The 21163-nt window shown below is 38.9% G+C and overlaps 1 protein-coding gene across 1 annotated transcript; it reads right to left on the bottom strand.

The window, feature by feature from the left end:
- Nucleotides 1-2068: 2068 nt before the first annotated feature.
- Nucleotides 2069-20295, bottom strand: DEK (DEK proto-oncogene). Its single transcript, XM_057365366.1, has 11 exons — nucleotides 20121-20295; nucleotides 18324-18473; nucleotides 16575-16676; nucleotides 15924-16033; nucleotides 14044-14138; nucleotides 11518-11638; nucleotides 10239-10421; nucleotides 8293-8425; nucleotides 5887-6035; nucleotides 4536-4604; nucleotides 2069-3614 (listed from the first exon to the last, which is right to left on the bottom strand). The coding sequence occupies exons 2-11, from the start codon at nucleotides 18460-18462 to the stop codon at nucleotides 3603-3605; spliced, it is 1113 nt and encodes a 370-aa protein (XP_057221349.1). The 5' UTR covers nucleotides 18463-18473; nucleotides 20121-20295; the 3' UTR covers nucleotides 2069-3602.
- Between the last annotated feature and the right edge of the window lie 868 nt (nucleotides 20296-21163).

Genomic DNA, 21163 nt, shown 5'->3' on the forward strand with positions numbered 1-21163 from the left:
GAGTGCTCCTTATCAGAGTGTTCCTTATCAGAAATTGCCATTGCTGAACTGCCTCAACTCACTGTCTGCAAGAGCCATCCGCCCCTGCCCAGGTCCTTTTTTGTGAAGCTGCTTGGGAAGRCACYACTGTCCCCACCCGCACTGTTCTGTGGAGTTACTCCATCCCTGAAGTAGGATGSTGCACTTGTTTTTGTTAACCTTTATGAGATTCCTGTCAGCCTGTTTATTCTGCAGTTTAAGAATAAACCTTTAGAGTTGTAATTTCCAGCATCTTGCGTTAATAATTTCTTCTGAATTCAAAGGCAGGAGAGACTTTTCTTTGCAGAAGGAAAACAACATACTTGTCACCATTCAAAATGTTCCTTTTTTCAGCAAGTGGAATATTGATTTTACTAAATTTCTTATTATAAGTTTTCAGACAGTATTCTGGTGGCTTACAGATTTTTCCACTCTTTTCCCTAATAACAACCACCAGAAGTAATTTCAGTAAYGTTTTCCTCTACTGGATTATAGTCAATTTTCTGATTTGGGAACAACATTAGATCTGCSCAAGTAGTCATGAGCCACCCTCTCTCTGAAACAGCAACAGAGCTAATAATAAACCATACGGAAATCACCATGCTCCCAGCCAGGGGCATTATTGGTCCAGATTAAGCATGGCCTCCAAAAGGGTTATTTTGAAGTACAGCTTAGCAGTGGCTAATATAAACTCAATTCGTAGGTCTTGCTTTATCATGTGCCTAGTACCAGGATAACAGAAAGACTGCAAATCCTGTAAGCAGGTCCATGCTCAGGTCCGAGCAGGATGTTAGTCTAGAGCTTCTGGAAAAAAGTGGGATGGAACTTAAAGCTGTGTCTTTGTAATTTCATCTGGGTTAGACACACCCAAGCAGAATACCATAGGTTACCACAACTCTAAAGGCATGTAACCTCTTTTCACTCCAAATTTCTGATCTCCTTCCCTACTTAGCCCTGTCCATCTTCCTTCTCCTACATGCCTTTGCACTCTTGCCAGAAGTGCTAAGCTCATGAATAAGAACAGCTGTTTATAACTGCAGGTCATTCAGATTAGTTTTACAACCAAAATACTGAACACCAAAAATCTAACTAAARAGAGGAACCAATACACTGGATTGTAGGAATTATGCTGGAARCAAKCAAATCAGAACGTTAGGACTATTTTTCTCTAAAATACAATTACCTTAAGCATCACAAAAGTATATGCCTGAACARTTTATTCAGTTACTTTTTATCCAGTTAAACCATTTCTATTTTTATGAGCCTCTTTGTACAGAATTTAAATGCTTGATCAGCTGTGTTTCTAATCCAACAGTATCAGGATAAGCAGGACATTTTATTTACCTTTTAGTATTGTCTTGCAGTCTTTCTCACAGCTGCAGAAAGAACAGGAATCCTGTATCAGCTGCAGCCAGACTGGTATGGATTAGCAAAGAAACAGCTCAGACATTTCTTCTCCATTGAGGACTAACACTGAGTAGTTAAGAGATTTAAACAAAGCATTTGAAGGGTATCAAGTTCATTTCCATTCCAACTGTGCAATTCCAAATTGGCAAGTAATGCATATATACAGTAAACAGAAGAATGCTATCCTTTCCTAAGTTTTCATTAGAATTTAAACTATTTAAAAATATTTATACTTTGGAGTTGTGAATCTTAAAAACACTTCCTGATTCACATAAGTAAAACTGGCTAGTACATTTACATAAAAAATCAAAAGCCAGGTCAAGTATTTGTGAAACATCAAAACTTACTATAAGTAACTTTCTGCTCTAAAGCCTGAATTGGACATTTTTGATGTTTTTAATTACAAATTTAAAAGTGTTCTTTTTGCTAAGACAGTTCAGAGACAAAAAACAAAACAAAACCAAATCAATCTCACAGAAGATATAAAATCTTATCCTGGTGCAAGGACATACATAGCAGCAATAGTGTCTTTTAAGATAGAGAAGCCAGTATTTTTTAGCAGATTAGATAAAGACAAACAACCTTGTTCCTGTATAGTTTTCTTTTTTACTATACATGTAAGCAAATGTTAGATTAAAACTGATTTACATTTTTGTGAGAGACATTTATTGAATACAAAAAATCCCCATTACATTCAGCCTTATTATAAATGATTACACGCAAAGAAATTCCAAGCAGTCTAACTGGCTGAACATTTTCGGAATTTAGATAATTTATGAACCCTTACTTCTCAACTGTACAATAATAAAATTCAAAAAAATACACTTTGTCTTTCAGCAATACTAGTCAGAGGGATTCTGTGCTCATGGTGTTAATGGCAGCCCACACTTCGGCAGCTGTTGGTTTCATGATTTTAAGTGTAGGCTTCCCATGTTAGCAACAAGGTGCACGGAAAAGAGAAAACCTACACAATAAAAACTTACACAAAGAGTTCGCTTTGATCCTAAAAGCTGCCAGCCAAAGTTCAAGACTGCAGGCTTACAAGTACCATTGTCCATGTTGAGGCAATGAAGCTCAGGTTCAGAAAAGCCTTTCCACACAGAAGAGAGGTTTAAAACGCATGTACACTTCAGTGCTGCCTGATTTGGAAGCCCCACTGTGGATTTCCAAAACTACCAAGCTTTTCAGCTGTACATCTTGGATACCCACTTCTGAGACGCTAAGCCATCACATCAAGACACTAACATAAAAGATCTTTAGAACTTTGTAAGTTTTCCTATTGCCTTTGGAAAGATTTTATTTACTACATCCAAGACATTGAAACAACATCTGCAGTCTTTGTATAAAGTTAAACTACAGGTTTAAACCTACAGTTTAGTTTCTGTACAAGGTCAGACGAGACAAAAATGATGAAACCTCAGCATGTTTTCATGAAACTTTTGCACGCCACTTTCTATCACTGCCTCATGCTGACATTTCATGTCATAAATTCAAAGATGCCAAGATTAAAAAACTGTTTTGCACAAAAGAAATTTGAAATAACTTTATATACACACAAAAAGCCTTTCAGAAGTACAAAAATAACATCTATATGCCAATTAGTTACCATGCTGTGATAGCTCTTTCAGTGCCTACACATGCAAATCTGTAATCTAGATTCAGAATAATTCTGCATCTGTAGAATGTATCAGAATATAAAAAGAGATTAACRTGTGACTAACTTTAATTATTTTCAGAATGAATATGTATTCAAAATATCTTTGTAACCAATACTGCAATATTCCAGTCCCTGCATGTATATGTGTAGATAAGCAGCTTTCATCTTAGTCCATTTTAAAATCTCCTGCACTCTGGTAATCCACACTAAAAAGCAATGATGGCTCTAATGAATCTAGTTATACAATGCAATTCAAAATGTACAAAACTATAAAAAGGGAACATTTATTGCCATGCATGAAATTTAAGTATGTTCAACTAAATATTGCATCAAATGCAGTTCTGTTAAAAAAAATACAAAGCAATTTACATCAACACACTTAACATTAGATCAGCAGAATTAGCTCTGACTAAATACCACAAGGGTAAGACACATTCCTTCCTTTTGCTGGTGCCTATCAGATCTTCAAATCCATGGAAACTTAAAACCAGGCATCTTCATTTCCCACAGTCAAATCAGATCATGAAATCAACTGAAAAGAGAAGTGTATTAGCTTTTTCCTCTTTCTCAATCCAACTTCATATAACTTCTCCTTTTGTATCAAATTATCCTGAAAGTACGCTCTCCTTTTGCTATSATGAAAAAACCAAAAACATCCCTAGAGCAGACAAACTGCTCTCTTGTGCCTTTGCTGATAGTGACACATGTATGCACAGCACACAGACACAACTATTCTAGATTGCAATATATCAACATCTCTGAGTGAAGCCACAAGAAAAAGAGAAGTTACTTTATTAACTCCACTAAGTGAACCTATTTGTTATGGTTCCATTTTTAGTTTCAGGGCAGGCAAAAGTAATCAAACCCGATTTTTTTTTTTACAAATTACAAACCTCAGATTGGACAATAAACCTTCTGTCATATTTACAGTAGATAAGGCCTGATCTTCAGCATAACAAACTCAAAGGCAACAACATCGTAACTACTGCCAGGAGCACACAGAGAAAAGCTACATGTCTGTATTCCCTTTTGCCTTAACTGACAGGTCTGCAGAGCTTGTACAACTTCATACACTGTTATGTATGAATATATGTGGCCAGTGCCTGAATTAAGAGTGCATCCTGCAGCCAAGGTTGTAATTGAAAGCAAATTCATAGCTTTCAGAGTCCTTAAAAATATGATAACTGTAATACTAGCTATGCTTACCAAAGAAATTTGTAAGAGTAGTAGTGGCATGCTAAGAAAAAAAACTGAAGCTTTTTTTTTTTTTTTTGAAGAGGGAAACACAAGCAAAAAAAAACCCCAAACCAAACATCTTAAGTTTAGGTGAGCACTAAACTTTCAATATTATACAGGAGACTATTAAAACTGATATAAGAGAATGCCATGCCAGACTGAAGGAAAAGAACCCCCACTGCGGCCGAGAACATTTTGTAAATGATAAAGTCTTTACCTCTTTGACTGTTTTTTTAATGAAGTCTTTTCTGTCAGATAAATCATAACTTGGGTATTTTTCATACACCTAGGAAACAATAAAAACAAACAAACCTCAAWTTACTTTTACTCAATGGATTGTATGAATAGACGAAGCTTAACCGAAATTAGGGTGAAAACTGATGTATGTACTTCCAGTACTATAACTGCCAAAATGCCCTCTGTAATCAGGGAAAGAGACAAGCTTATTTTCCTGTCTTTATTTTTACCACATAAATATATATATATATATGCATGTACTGTTTTATGTTTGGTCACTGACTAAACAGGTATGATAATTTTTCACATCAACAAACTGAAATGCCTAGTTTGCCATGTCACACAAGTAAGAATTTTCCAATTTTTGTTTTACAYGATCTCTAAAGTAGTCAGAATCTATCTGACCTAACACTGCATTAGTGTTAGGAAGCTAAACAATTAACAAAAAATAAATAAGCCTCAGGATTAAATAATAAGTAAAACTGAGTTTCTTTCAAGAGACTAACAGGAGAGTCAACATATTTGAGTGCYATTCTACAACTGTTCTTTGGTTAACAAGGTGAGAGAGGACCAAACAAAAAACAGATGCCAACAGTGACAACCAATTCAGAATATTTTATTTCAGCATATAAAATTTCAGACTTCTAGAATGAMTATAAATATGACAAAAAGTTACATACAGTTTTCTCATAAGATTAACTTCAGGTTTAATTTTCTCAAGACAACTGCTTGAAAGTACCAGGAAAACCAAACACATGAGTCAACCAGAAAATATCAAGGTAACTGTATTGTTTGTATTTTCATTACTTTCCCCCTGCATTTACGTTTCTTGCCACCTGGTTCCCATCTGTGCTGACAATGGATTTCTTGCTGAACTGATTCAACTCACTATCAGCTGGGAACTATTCTGACAGATGCTCATAGGTGACAGCTGAATGGGCTCATTAGGAGAACATATAAAGAGCGAGAGTGCAAGGTGAGCAGCAGAAAYGTGCAGAGCACAGGACACAACCCTCCCCTAAGAACAGCAGCAAAGCTGCTGCACTGTCTAAACATTTGAGGTATTTTCACTGTCATACATGGCACTTGGTTTGGAGGTAATATTGCTACTTCCCATGCAGCTAATTTTTCTTTCAGTATTTCCCTTTTAATATTGATATCCATGTTGTATACGTAAAGATTAAAGCTCTCATTGTTACAGCTGTTAGCAAGTAAATAAACTAATGCAAAGCTTCACAGTGCAGAGTACAAGCCTCCACACCTGAAACGATGATAAAAGYCAGTTCACAAACCAATACCTATAGGAGACGGCAGAACTGTTATTTGCTTACCTCCTTGCAAATTTGTTTCATTGTAACCTCCTCCAAGTTTGCATTKGCCAACAAATTCTTGACAGTTTCCTTCAGCTCTTCATCTGTGGGTGGTTTCTTTAGTTTTTTAATTAACGGCTCATCATCTGAACTATCCTCAGACTCACTTTCTAAATACGAAGAACAATTTGAATTGTAATAGTTTTTCAGTTTGTCTGCTTTCTTTCTTAAAAACAGAAGCCATCAGAACTTTCCAAAAACATCCAAACCACGTTTTCCTTTAGAACAGACATCTTGCTAGATCATCCATTAAAAAACAAAGCTAATGCTATCACAGTACTACATTTAYTTATGAATTTATGTTATTATTGATGAACTTTCAGTTTACTTTTTAGAGTTCTTGTTGATTTGTATGTGATTAATCTATCAAACTAATGTAAAACACWTATTACAACAATTCTAATTCAGGTATTGCAGCCCTAAAAGAGAAAAAAGTAATTATTTGCTTTAAAAAGGAGTTTGGATTTATTTTTTGCCCTAGCAGTGCTGCATACTAGGATCTTGTAATTTTGCAATCGTACTATCAGAAACATGATGAGAACAAATCAAGAGAGYTTCATTTATGAAGTGAAAGAGCACAGGACACTTCTACAATCTTTTCTATCAGAAAAGGTATTAAACTGAATAACTCCAACATCCACTCAGTTCCTCTACTGCCAACATGACAAAATGCCAAAGAGCAAATGACAAACTGGATAACGACCTTACAGAAAGACCTACTTATCATTTTGATATTTGTTCTGCAAACATACACTGGAAACAGAAATGCAGGAAGCATTAAAAAAATTACAAATATATTACTTAAAAATTGTATGAAAAACACATATATAATATTTGTGTATATATATGTGATGTTGATGTCAAAAAAGGTGTACACAATGTGTGCCACATTCAGCAAACTAAAAATACACTGAGTTCAGCACAGKCCAGTATACTCTGCTGAGAAATAAGGCTATGAAAGAGGTTTAGCATAATTGTAWGCCTAAGAGTTTACCCACGCCTTTTCTCAAAGAATTGACAAGAAGGTTAACTAATGCTTGTGGTATAGCATACACCTCGATGCTGGCATTAAATGAAGTATGTTTGAARTATGGATATACATTACATTAATAACTTGGACTACAATTGTGACAGACTTGGCTGCTGTCTCAGAGTGTCAGAGAATTTAAGGTGGGAAAGGACCTCWGGAGGTCATCTGGTTTAAATGTTTACTCAGAACAGGGCCAACACAGAGCTGGTTGCTTGGTGCCCTGCCAGGYTGATGTCCAAACAYCTCCACCAATGGGGATTCCACAGCWCCTCCAGGCCCCATTTTGGTGAGCGTCCTCATGGTGAGGTGTTTCCTCCCCTAACAAATAACTGCAGTTTCCCTGGTGGCAGCTTGTGCCTGTTGTCACTCCCCATCCTCTCACTGTGCACTCCAAGCAGASACTGRCCCTGCCTTCCCCATACTCTCCCATTTGGAAGGTGCAGACTGCAGGATGATCYTCCCTCATCCATCTCTTCTGAAGGCTGAATGAGCCTGGCTCTCTCTGCCTTCCCTCCTCCATGCTGTGCTCCAGCCCCCTCASCMTCTTGGTGCCCCTCCACTGGACTCTCTCCATGATGTCCATGCCTGCCTTACCCCAGGGAGCCCAAAGCTGGACACTGCTGSTGAGGYCAGCTCACAGGTGCTGCACAGGGGTGACAGTCACTTCCCTGAGCCACTGYCTCCACACTTGTTGGAGGAGCCCTGAGTGCTGTCAGTGTTCCTTATCAGAAATCCCCACTGGTGAACTGCCTCACTGTCTGCAAGAGCCAYCCGCCCCTGCCCAGGCCCTTTTTTGTGAAGCTGCTTGGGAAGACACCACTGTCCCACCCTCACTACTGCCATCTTTGCTAAGCTATTAAGAAACTCCCTGTCTATGCACCCTTCATGCAAATCATGAGATATGAGAAAAACAACTGCAAAAAGATGCATGGAGAAACCRTATCTGTGTTAACAAAGAGCCTGTATCAAGCTGCTGAACCGAAGATATACAGGGTGGGATATACGCCACTGGATCAATTGCAAGGATTGCATAAGGCTGCTATAGAGTCCCAAACAGAACTTTATCAATGTTCTTCCAGCAAAATGGAGAACTTGGCTGATACTTTTAGTTTATATGCAAATAAAAATTTTGTATGTGCACACAGCAGAAATAACATGAAATCTACCCCAACCRCTTTTTTAACTGAATACTGTTTCAAGGAAAGAAATATTAAGTAGCAACTCAACAATTTATCAAATTCCATTTTCTTTCACAATTAGGTGCAAAAGCTTGCTTTCTAATTAGCATTCCTGTTGAGCTACAAGACAGCATACAATTAAAGATTTCATGCATTTACCTTTTCTAGAACTGTTCTGATTTTTCTTAGTAGTGCTGCTGTCTGCCTTCTTGACATTTGCACCYTTCACAGCTTTCTTGGTTTTAGCAGTCATCTTTTTAGATTTTTCTCTTTTAGATGCTTTTCTAGGGGGCTACAAAGAAAAAAAAAACCAGAAAATTAAAATSATGGATTTTACCTGAACAATGAACAACCTTCCTCTTTTCCATAAAGGAAAACTGTACACTTGGGGGACAATTTACTCCAGCCACTCCATGCCTAAGATTCCAACAGAGCTGGTGCAGCAAAACAGATATACTGCCTATATCCTTCTACCTGTAGTGCATTAAAAGCTATCATAAACCTAACTCTCTTAAAAAATGCGGCAGTTTTTGAAGCTGTACAAACAGACATTTTCCATTTCACCATGCTRTTTTCAAATTTGACAAACCAGTGCTTTTGTAATAATTAAGCTTTTATTCCACGCACATAAACCTTAGTTTCTGAAGACTGCAGTTCACTCAGCCATTGCCTGGTGTACATATCTAACTCCCACCTTCTGAAAGAAGGCAAAGACAACACACTTAGATCAATGGAATTTACTGTAACGTCTTTTTGTTCATTAGAATTTTGTTTTTTTGGAAGGTTTTAGATTTTTGAGTTTTTTTTCTTTTTTAAATAACTGATTTATTGAAAAATCTTCTAAAAGACAACTCGAGCCTTTGAAACAGATATTTCTCTCCTGATCGTAGAAACCCCGTTTCCCTCAAAAAGTTAACAAATATGTCAACTTTTAGTATTTCAGCCCTCTTTCACTTTGCCATTTATGAGGAAAGAAAAAGGCACACTAGGAATTAAGTTTGTTTCATGAAGGCACAGGAAATTGCCTTGAGCCATCTTTCAACATTAAACCCAACACTTGTCAAAATGACCCAACAAAACAAAAACTCTTAAGTTGCATATATTKCCTTTCAACAAATGATTGCTACAATTTTCCATAGCTCAGACTTCCATTGCAATAGACAGAATGTAAACCAAGTAAACAGCTGCCTTACATCACAGGCAGGAGTTCCACAGCTTACATACAGAACTTCCTTGGATGCCAGCAGTCTGACTAACTGCACTTTGTTGCAGGGATCTGATGAGTGGTAATAGTTTTAAAACAAAGGATGGTTGATTTAGATTGTAAAAGAAATTCTTCCTTATTTCTAATGAGGGTAGTGAAACACTGAAATAGGTTGCCTGGAAAGGTGATGAACACCCATCCCTAGAAATGTTCAGGCCAGCCCGAATGAGGCGGTGAGCAATCTGATCCAGCTGAAGATGTCCCTGCTCACTGCAGGAGAATTGGACTAGGTGACTTTTAAAAGGTCCCTTCAAATCCAAACTATTCCATGATTTGATGTTTCTCGCCTAATATGCAAAAAGATTCAAAGAAAATAGTACAGTGACGTTAGGACACTTCAGAGCTTGCAGGGATCTTTCTAAGGATGCCTACTATGCTACTTACTTTAAGACACAAAACCTGAAGAGAGCRATTAAGATATAAAATCCAGGGGGAAAGTGGAAACAAGACCTCAAAACAATGCAGTCAGGGAGGTCAGGGACTCCTACTGAATTCAAAGTTAAGTCCAAAGTATCAAATCAAATACTACATTATGAAATTACAATAAAGTCATCACAAGATGATACAAGAAATGCAATCAATTATATTAAAAATCCTGTCTGCCCCAAAATGACATAATGTTTTTATAAGGTACATACATAACACCCAAGAACCAGAACCTTTGCCTTTTACCTAAAGGATTCCCTAAATTCAACACATGAATTTGTGAAAACCTTATAAATTACAGATGTGTTCCATTTTCTTTCAGTTAAACATCACTTACTCCCAAGCTCTGTGTTCCAAGAGTTACCAATTGATAACAATGACATAATATTGAAAAACAAACAAAACCCTTTATTACCTCATCTTCGCTTTCTTTTTCTTCTGAAGACTCATCCTTTTCCTTTTTTTCATCTTCTTCACTACTGGATTCATCTGACAAGATCTCAGGGCACTTGGTGCGTTTTGCTTTTCTTGTTGTTCCAGAGCTACTGCGCTCTTTTTTGCCACCTTTGCTTTGTGGTTTTTTGGACTTTGGCAATGGCTGAGAGACAAGAGATGCGTGTAATCCAAGTAAGAATATAAAAGTGAATTAAAAAAAGATAAACTCTTTCAAATCACATGAAAGAAGGGTAAAAAAATATAGAGATGTTTTAGCAAAATCCAGGACTATTTTATGTACTACACTTAAGCCACAGTATTTTGCAGAAAGAAATTATTCACTATTGAGATAGAGCTGAGCAAAATGAAATTTTAGTTCAAAGCTAAGTGCACCTCTTCCCTAAGGAAACAAATTTTCAAAGGCTGGGCACTAGAAAAYGGAAGCAAGAAAGGTTCCTTCTAGGTTATTCTTTTACCTACCAATCAACAAAAGCAAGACTTTTCTTTTGATAACAAATCAGCTGACAACTCAGAAGACTTAAAGGCAGGAACTCTGTGACATCTTATGCAAACCTGCATTTTCCTGTAACTCAGTACCTGTATCCCTAAAGCAGCATGCAGATACATTKCTCACATCACTAACCAGTATTTACTAGGAATAGATTCAATTTCCTGAGCAACAGCGCAACTATTTTAGTATTACTTTTAGAATAAAAACTGAAAGTTCAAGAAAATTAACAACTTGAATTGTTGTTAGTAGTTTAGTAGTCTTGGCAGTGGCACTCTGAACCTAGTTTACTATCATATACTAGCTAAATCTAAGCTTTTTTACCCTGGAATAATTCTTTGTGATATCCAAAAGTGTTAACATACATTTGCCAAATACAGCAAACACAAGTAACATCTGACACTTGATTTTCCTGTCTTTTCATATATCTATTCTCCTCCACCCACAAAGCAGAAGCTAATTGGTATTTGGGGATAGATATCCTAATTAGCTCCATGTGTTGACTATTCTGTGCACAAACAGTGCATAATGGGTACACCCACATATAAACRTAATTTCTATTTAAGTCCTCAGCCCATTATGGATACCTGTAGTAGCAGAACTATTCTCTTTCAAGAAGTTATTCCCACTCATTAAGTTAAAATAGTAATTGTATCATCACTGGAAACAAGCAAACAATGAGCAACAGAGAACAGATGCATCTTCCATCAGAACAGAGCTACAAAAGCAAGCTTAACAACCTGCATCTCACCTTGCCCGAAGATTTTGGGTGCATTAAGAAGTTTAATATTCTAGTTACGAGCTCACTATTAACTCCTGATCTTTCCAAGTCAAGAACTTCACAGATACTTTTCAGCATTGCATTTCTAAATCTGTAGAGGAAAAAAAAGGAACAAAAAAAGATTCAGTATACATTTGACTGCTAGAAGCTGCTGTCTGGTTTGCCTCTGTCACCTGACAATATATATGCACAATCAACTACACTTCCAGTCTTATCTATGGTTAAGCAAAGAATCACCACTGTATTACAAAAAGCAAAATAAAACAGAATTCCCAAATCTGCATGTCTATATAGTAGGATATTAAAAAAAGTTAAAGAACCATAGTATTGGAGGTTAAGATTTTTTCTTTTGTTTTGTGAAATTTTGTCCCATCTGTTGCTAAGAGACAATGACTGGTACTTAAAAAAAAAAATAACTAGCCCAGCTCCAGGGAAGGGTGCATCCCCTCATCTGGAAGGTTTCTCTTAGAGGGGCAGAGATACCAAGAGATTTGGGCTACGAAWGAGGGTCTGGGTGCAGCTCCTGTAGCTCTTATTCTCTGAGCATTCAGAGGGGAGACAGGCTGCAGTTGCGGTGGGAAGAATCCAACACTACTGCGGAGTTCTGTATCCTACTTTTCTTCTCCTACCATGAGCAAAGCTCTGCTCGAAAGAACTGAACTGAAACCTTACTAACACGCGACCTCATTGGAAAGGACTCTCACCATCTACTTGGAYGCTGCAAAGGAAAACCCAGGACCCTGAACCCCTGTCCCTCTGAGGGAGCCTCTCCCGGTTCGYAAGTCGGGCAGCTGCTGCTCAGCCCCCCACTGGTTTTTCCACTGCTCCGAGTTTCTGCTACACTGTAACCCTGCAGCCCAGCCTGCAGGGGCACCCTCGGCTCCGGCCACAGCTGTAATTTCAGCCACCTCTTGCTCACTATTTCGGGACAGCCAGCCCCAGCCGCTGGTCCGAGGTTCCYGCTGCAGCSCGTTCCGCCATCACCGTGTGAGGGAGAAGCGGCTGAGCCCGCGCCACAACGCCCCCTCCCAGCGCAGGGGAGCCACCAGCGCCCCTGCGGCTCTGACCAAAGGGGAGGGCGAGTGACRGCGCAGAGAAGGCTGTCACTGTGTTTCTGGTTTTGTTTKTTGTTGCTGTTTGTTTGCTGTTGCTGTTTGTTTGCCTTGTTATAAATACTAGTAAAGAACTGTTATCCTTTTTCCATAGCTTTGCCTGAAAGTCCCTTAATTTCAAAGTTATAATAATTTGGAGAGAAGAGAGCTTATAGTGTCCAYTCCAAAAGAGGTTCCTGTCTTCCTYTGCAGACACCTGTCTTTCAAAYCTAAACACATAACAAAAAAAGTATCTACATTCTTTATCATCTAAAGCCTGAATAGTAAGGTTCTGCAAAATATATGTTGACCTTTGTTCATCTTGCTCAATGTTGTCAAAATATGACTTGCAAAAYGTACAGTCTGGGCAGAAATCAACCATAGAGGCAGAACAGATTAACAAACTGATCAACAGTTTGGGTTTCACACACAGCTACGAACAGCAGCAGAAGCTACCACAGTAATGCAAGCACACAGGGCTCTGCACTTCCATGTAAGAGTGACAATGCAACCAGGTTCCAGAATATTTGCTGAAGACTGTAAACTAGCAGTTGTTTCATATGGAAAATCAGAAAAAAAGAGTAAAATTAATTTTTATGACCTTTTTTAGATAACGGGAATTATCCAGTTAAGTCCACRGGAAATGGTAAAAACTACTATCAGGAGACAGAGTTTGTCTTGTAGGTTCCCATGTATTTGACAAACTGTATTCCTGGAAAACAGCATAACTGAGGAAGGAAAATTTGCCATTTCCAAATTCTGGAAGCCTTCCCACTATCAACAAACAGGCACGAAAAACCCCAGGTTTAGAATATATTGTGTAGATGTTATTAGTTCTTTCACTTGTTACAACTTTTTAAAACCCTTTCAGTCCAACCAAATCTAAGTTGCAGCARCTTTTCATGTTTGTGGAAAAGCAGCTTATGAAGTGAGACAGTAAAAAAAACCAAAAAAGTTTGAGACTACTTGCTACAGCAATTCTACTATGATTAATATATAACAAGCAGAAATGGCTTTGACWCTAGAGGAGGAAGGCTTTGAGGCATGGAAGGATACAGGTTTGCACCATGAACAAAGTACCATGCATTYACAACACTATGCTTTGCCTGGGGAAGTAATGCTTTCCTCTCACTTGGCAGAAGATTCTGCTAATTAGCATGCAATAGTTAAAGCCAGGAATGCAGAAATTGTGAGTAAAATGTTCACAATTTAACTCAATACATTTCACAAGCTGTCTTAAGAGACCAGTTTATGTGATTAAAATGAACTCAGAAAAAAATTGTAGAGCTCTAGTAAACAGCCACCTGCCTTACAATTTAATCTCAAGTAAAACTTTGGAAGAAAAAAAGAACAAATAGAGTGCACAGCATGAGCCAAACTATGTTAGGTATTAAGAGATCATTACTTTTTTAACATTTCTTCCTTCTTTTTGTATTGGTCACTTCCTTTTTCAAATGGAAACCCACTGAACTGACCCACATTCTTCTTTAGGGATGCAACCTAGAACAGAGCACACAGATTACTTTTCATTGCAAGCAGTTTAAAARATTTCATCCAATTACATTTGTTAATTTTTCATACAAGAAAAATCTGTGCTAGCATTTAGCTTTCTGTTGACAAACTCACCTTTTAAATTACAACCTACATGGATTATGCCTTTACCTATCTCATGACAGACAAACTGAAACAATTAACTTCAACTTCTTGTAATTGTGGTACTTTTAATAACTTACCAGACAAAGTCACCTGCCATTTCAAGATMATTTAAAACRTACTTAATCATGATTTAGAGCTTTGCAAAACTACAATCATATGCAACCTGTTGCATGCTTTGTACCATGTAATTTATTATAAAATAGGGAACCTTATTTTTTATTCTATAATCCAAAGTGGATTTGCTTTACTACCTTTTCTGAAGTCTTGCATAGGACCATGATTGTATTTTTGAAACTTTTCTTTGGCAGGATCTATTTTTGCATTTACGAACCACCCAATTTCAACTTCTACCACTACACCTGCTGCATGATCTGGGTTGAACTTCCATTGCAACAGCCCTTATAATGGGAAAATTGCTCCTATCAAGATCACAAATGTATTTAAGTTCTTTGTTTTCACTTCGTCTCCTTTTACCAAAAAAGAAGAAATTAAAAAATAACCCTGAATTTTTCAGTCTTCAATCTGGTATTTTTAACATTATCCAGAATAATTTGAACTTGCTTTCAATACTCCTACAAATTTTGTTTCTGCTGTTTCTCTATTATTTTATAATTTTACCAAAGCAGAGCTTCTGTTCAAAAGAGTTTTGTTCAGCACCTAAAGAAAATTTCCAGGTGGTAYTGGTATATTTTACTTTAAATGTTAATTACAATTAAAAGCACATACAAGTAGGTGCAYAAAAGACAAGATCAGACCTTCATGGTATTAAACAGCATTCTGAGTTCCTAAAAACTGTGATAAAATATAGTTTTCACTGAAACCATACTGATATATCCCTTTCTGAATACTTGTGGCAATAGATCACTTCCATTTAAACAAACATTGCATCTGAAGCAGTGGTCTGAGATATTAAAACTAGCATACATCTGTATTAACACTATTCAGTTCCTGGTTTCTATATTAGCCATTCAAGTCTCAAAAATACACAAAGATATTAAAACCAAATTTCAATAATTATAGTAAACATATAGAAATAGTAGAATTTAATCTACCTTAATTTCAATACATTCATTTTGCCTCCATTATCAAGGAAAATGGGTCATATTTACTCTGAAATTTAAGGCACAATCACTGATACATAAAACTACTCCAAGAAACATTCGCCATTACATTTAAAGTTTCATCCTTAAATACAAAAAGGACAATATCATATTTTAATTCACTTAGGAAAATAAAATCTTTCTACTGCTTTATGCAAAGAAAGGGAGAAAAATAGGTAAGCAGAAACCTATGAATAGGTGGAGCATTTTGAGTGCCATCGGTGGCTTTTAGCATGCGAACCATAAATGACTTCCAATTCATCCTTATAAGGTAATACACCAATCCCCCACTAAAATCTAAGTTCAAAAGACTTTCAATTTAATACACCTTGCCACAGAGTTTTTATGGGAAGAGTAGTTAGTAGGAGTTAAAAGGAGGCAGCTCACTTAACTGGTCCTGAAATACTAATTTTCTAAGTTTGTAATGAATGGCACTTAAATAGATCCATACGTGCAAATGTAAAAAATGCACTACAAACATTTTCACTATATATGAGAAGCAATGGATATACAAGGTTGAAATTCATACAGTGCCTGGCCTGTTGTAGAGGAGTTTGTGCAGGTTCCTCAGTTCATCTGTCTTCTTTTTACTCAGAAAGAATTGTATCCTCTCAATTTCACAGAGTTTTTGTCCTTTTCCTGAAACAATTAAAAGAAATTACACGATTCATCACATTCATATTTATCTATGTGGTTATAACTTCTAGTTTCTACTGTTTTTTTAAAAAGCAAAGAAGTTACTTCAGAGTAGCATTAGATATTATAATAGTAAAACACTAAGCAGGACTTTTCCCAGCACTTGGGCATCCTGACAGGCTCTTTACCTGCCTTACTTGATAGTACTTAGATCAGGATACAAAGATTTGGCATTTCTTTCTGTTCTAGCTGGTCCTGCCTTTGTTAGTGGTGGTGAGGTCCTGAAGATCCTATTCCAAATAAGTTTAAATATCATGTATCTCTTACGGTTTACAGATAAGAGTAAGATTTAAAATCAAATTAAATTGATTTAAATTGATGCTACAGAATAAAAGAACGTTGTGATATAATAGCCTTATAATTTTAAAAGGGATCRTGACTCATAAGTTAGGTCTCAGCTACAACAAATCAGTAATTTGATCTTTTTAGAGTTTTCATTATCATTCCCAACACTCAAAATTCTTATGTAAGAAGTCAAGCTTGCCTGGTGTAATTGTAAAAGGTTCCTTCTGCAGTGAGGACACTTGCATGGTCAGTCGGTCTACCTTCTTCTTCTCCCTTTTTCCTTCAACAATGAGACTCTTTTCTGCAAAAGACAGCTTCCTTAAACACAACATTCTTGAATGCAGATTTGACTATAGTGACAGGCAATACAACGCTGAATCTTTGAAATAGCAAACCAAAAACAGACGATAAAACCAGATACTACGACGTTTTCAGACTTTTGGCTAATAAGCTGATGGATTCTATGGAGCTGCATGTACACAACTACAAGTCTCTCTAATTCTTAACCACAATCCTGTATCCAGTGTAACCTTGAAGATAAGACTGGGCAATTCCTAAAGGTAASTTTACCCCATGATGGAGACTGCAGGACTATGCATTTTCAGAAACTCGTCATTCTCGCCTTTCAATGCCTTTTTCAGGTACAGAATTGACACTGCTTGCACATTCTCCTTGGATGCTGCAGTCCCTGCACACAGCTCCACACACAGCACTCTCGAGAAGAACACAACCACCAAATGGGCAAAAGGAAAGTCCAGGATGCCTGCACACAGACTCTTTTCCCACTAGTGGACTGAAGGAACCAGACGCTTCAGCAGGAGAGGCAGAAGCACAAGCGCATAATACAAGCGTAACTAATACTACAACAATATTAGTCCCAGTAGTTCTGGTACTGCTTGCTAATGATTAAATTCAGATTGTTTTACCTATATATTGCGCATCTCTAATTTAATGACACCAGTCCAGAAGGAAAAGCTAAAGCTTCACCTAAAAATTTCACACTAAAACATGTGACCTCAAAGAGAACTATCCTTAGAGTTTAACACATAGGCTGTCCTGGCTTTAAAATCTGAAAATAGCTTCAAAACCTGTATGAACATAATCAAAACAGGTGTGTGACTGCCAAAACCAAAGCAAAACATAGTTGTGTGTTCACAAGAATGTTATATCTAAAAATCCAATTCTAATTACTCTGCTGCTTTGCAAACAGCATTATCTGCCTTCCAATACCTTTCCTAAAGACAAACTTCATCTTTTTCAAGGATCCAAGAGCATTACTGACTTGGTTTTCACTGTGCCACATCACAGCACTATTTTCACAAATGCTTTCCTTTTGAAAACAGATGCCTCGAGACTTCACAATGGAAATTACCATTTTGGTATAGCAGTTCCTTCATCTTGTTTTGTACTCCTGTTCAATTACATGCCACAACAAAAAACTTGCCTTGCTCATCCTATCATATTGCCACTGTTTTTTTTATTGCCAAAAATAGCCTAATGGAATTTCCGCTAACTCAATATAGTTACATTTGGATACCCAGGAAATTAGCTCATTGTAGTTAAGCAAAGACATCTGTATTGTCTCCAAAACTACTGCACACTTAAAAGCTTCTCTTTTGTTAACACAGACCACTTCTGGGTGTCACTGGCAAAAAATAATTGGATAAGGGACATTACATCCTATAATCATCAAAAAAATTACACAACAATWAAAAAAATCCCTAGTATAGAAGTCCATGATGATGGAAATTCCTTCAATCTTGCCTGAGATAAACCAGCACTATTGTTTTTAGCATTACCTTTTATAGTCTACTGGGAAGCTATTACGACCCATGAAACAGATGCATYATGGAATCTCCTCAATAATCGTACAATTAGCCAAAATCACAGAAGGCTGCATTCTGTAGCTTGGCATTCATTAAAGAACAACTTATTAAAAAACAAGTACCCTTTTCTTCTTCYTCCTCCTCCTCTTCCTCTTCTTCATCTTCATCACTTTCTTCAGCTTTGTTTTCAGTTTCAGGTTGTTTCTCATCTGTTTTTTCTGAAGACATAGTGTCTTCCTTTGACGAATCAACAGAAGACATGGTGTGTGCTTCTGTAAAAAGAGTCAGGGGAAACCATCATCGATAGAACTACATACATGAAATACACAGGAATCTTGTTTTTAAAAATAATCTTGTGTGGTAGAAGCAATGTATTGGTACTGCARTTGTTCACATTCTCTAATCATGAAGGTGTTCTGCAGACACACAATACATACAATTTTTAGGAAGTTGCCATCCATTCTGCAACTAGTCTGGTTAAGAACACTCTAAAATTGTTCTTAAAACACTTCACACACAAGTCTTCAAGCGGCTTTGTGAAACACCCACTCAAAGCAGCTGATACTGTTATCTATTAAAAACTGCAGTTTTTTAAGATATCACCATTTTACTGTATTCTACTATGAACTTAATAAGCATGACTATGGTTAACTATCTATGCAAGTTTCCTAATAAGTTACACAAGTTACTTATTTAGAAGGGAAATAGGAACAAGAATTTTTTACAAAATTGCAAGCAATTCAGGAAAGAATTAACATTGCTTTTGCAACTCAGACAGCTGCTGCATCCTGGGGTATGAAAATACTTCCTGGTTTTAATTTGTAGATCCACAAAAAAGAACGAATGCTTCATACTTAGCATATTTAAGAGTCTTTCCTTAGTGTMTGAAGTAGCCTATATGTAAACTTTAAAACTAAAATATCTTAGTTAYACATGCTAAGATATTCCCTACTAACACAAAATGTCCAATAAAGAAAAACAACCATATGTTCCATTTTTTTTAAATTCCAGCTTTCAAAAGTATTCACCGTTTAGTTCTGGAACAAAAATTCACACAATTAACCATTAATTTTCTTTTTGCAATATTAAAGCCAGTATTATCTGCAAGAGATCAGCTGCAGTAAGTAATATTTAAACCCTCTGCCTGCATGCACTATTAGCAGGTGCCAGAGATCAGTGTTGATACAAATGACAAAAAACATGAGTTAGTATTTATTACCAACAGTACGGAGAAAAGTAAAGTTTCCTGGCTAAATCACCAGGGGAAAAAAATCTTTCAGGATATAACTAYCAGTATTTCACTTGACATACTTAAGTAACCTGACATTTTCATAGCATCAGTAACTTCTACTTCAAGGCACGAATAAAAGCAAGGGAAGCACTTGAAGCTGTCTTTCCTTCCCCTTTCAATAGGAGCAAAGGGGAATAGTTAAGAGACTTCTCAGCTTTTCACCAGCTGGGCTCGTGACAACGTTTTACTTAGGGAAAAAGGGTTCTGGGAGCCCCCTTTACCGGGAGAGGGTCGCTAGTCCTCGCCTGGGGCTTTTCAGAGAGGGACTTGCCCTCTGTCCCCCTCCTTCCCGACTTGTAAGGTGGATGCCGGGGCAAAGCGACAGCGATGGGTAGCACCCGGCGGCCAAGGCGCGATCGCCTCCCCGCTCAGCCGGATGCAGGACCGCTCCGCCCGCTCCCGCCGCAAACACCGCAGCACCCGGCAAACACCTCGGGCAGGGGCCGGGAGGAAGGCAGCTCCGCTGACAAGCGTCCCGCGCACGGCGTGTCCCCGGAGCGGAACGGGAGCCCGGCGGCGCGGCGGCAGCGTTTCATTTTCCCTCGTCACAGCCCGTCCCCGCTCGGCCCGGGCGCGGCGAGGCGGGACCGCTCTCGGGCGCCGTTACGGCCATGGCGGCGGGACCCACCTCAGCTCGAGCCTCGGCTCCCGGCTCTCTCTTCAGGCGTGGCGGCACCAGCTGAAGGCAGTAGTTACTGGTAGACGAGGCGGCTCCAGGCGCAGCGACACGCACACACACACCGCACCGCGGCACAACCACCAACCACTCTTTCCCGTTCTCTCTCCCCCTTCCCTCCCTCCCGGAATCAACAAGGTTTTCAAAATGGCGGGTTCTCGGGCGGCGCGGAGGAAGCGGGAAGGCGGCGGCCAATCAGCGCCCGCGGCCCGGCCGGCGCGGGGAGACAGGGGAGGGTTGGGGAGGGTGCGCGTCACGCGCGCCCGCCCGCGGTGACGTCAGGCCGCGCGCGGCGGCAGGCGCGCGCTCCCGGTGGGGGCGGGGGGAGCGGGGACGCGGGGGGGTGTGAGGGGCGCGGCGTTGGGTTTTCCCTTTTGAAAGTGGCACTGTCTGTCATTGCACCGGCTTCAAAAAAAGCTTTAAAATAAGGAATCTGCACCTCTTATCCTACTTAACTTGGGCGGYGATWAATACACACTCCCCAGACTTTCTTTTGTACACAGTATGTGAGCTGTAGTCTTTCCTAATACCTCTGGAACAGGTTGCCCAGAGAAGCTGTGGATGCCCCATCCCTGGAAGTGTTCCAGGCCAGGTTGGATGGGGCTCTAAKCAGCCTGATCTAGTGGAARGTGTCTCTGCCCATGGCAGCAGGTGGGCTGGGACTAGATGATCATTAAGGTCCCTTCCAACCCAAACCGTAGTAGTATTTGTATTACACATATATCCCACTTTCACTACCAGTTCTACATGACTATGCTTTACGCGCGCCTACGAGGCACAATTCCCAGGAGCGTGGCATTCTTCCCACTTCCTCTGTTTTACTCCAGCGCGGCTCCTCCCCGCGGGGGCTGCTGCAGAGCTCCCGTTCCCCGCCGCGGCTCGGTGTATCGCATCCCGGCACGCATCCCTGCGGTCCCGGCGCGCATCCCTGCGGTCCCGGCGCGCATCCCTGCGGTCCCGGCGCGCATCCCTGCGGTCCCGGCGCGCATCCCTGC

The sequence above is a fragment of the Malurus melanocephalus genome, unplaced genomic scaffold, assembly GCF_030028575.1.
Source record: "Malurus melanocephalus ecotype Western Australia unplaced genomic scaffold, MMel_1.1 scaffold_51, whole genome shotgun sequence".
Classification (NCBI taxonomy): domain Eukaryota; kingdom Metazoa; phylum Chordata; class Aves; order Passeriformes; family Maluridae; genus Malurus; species Malurus melanocephalus.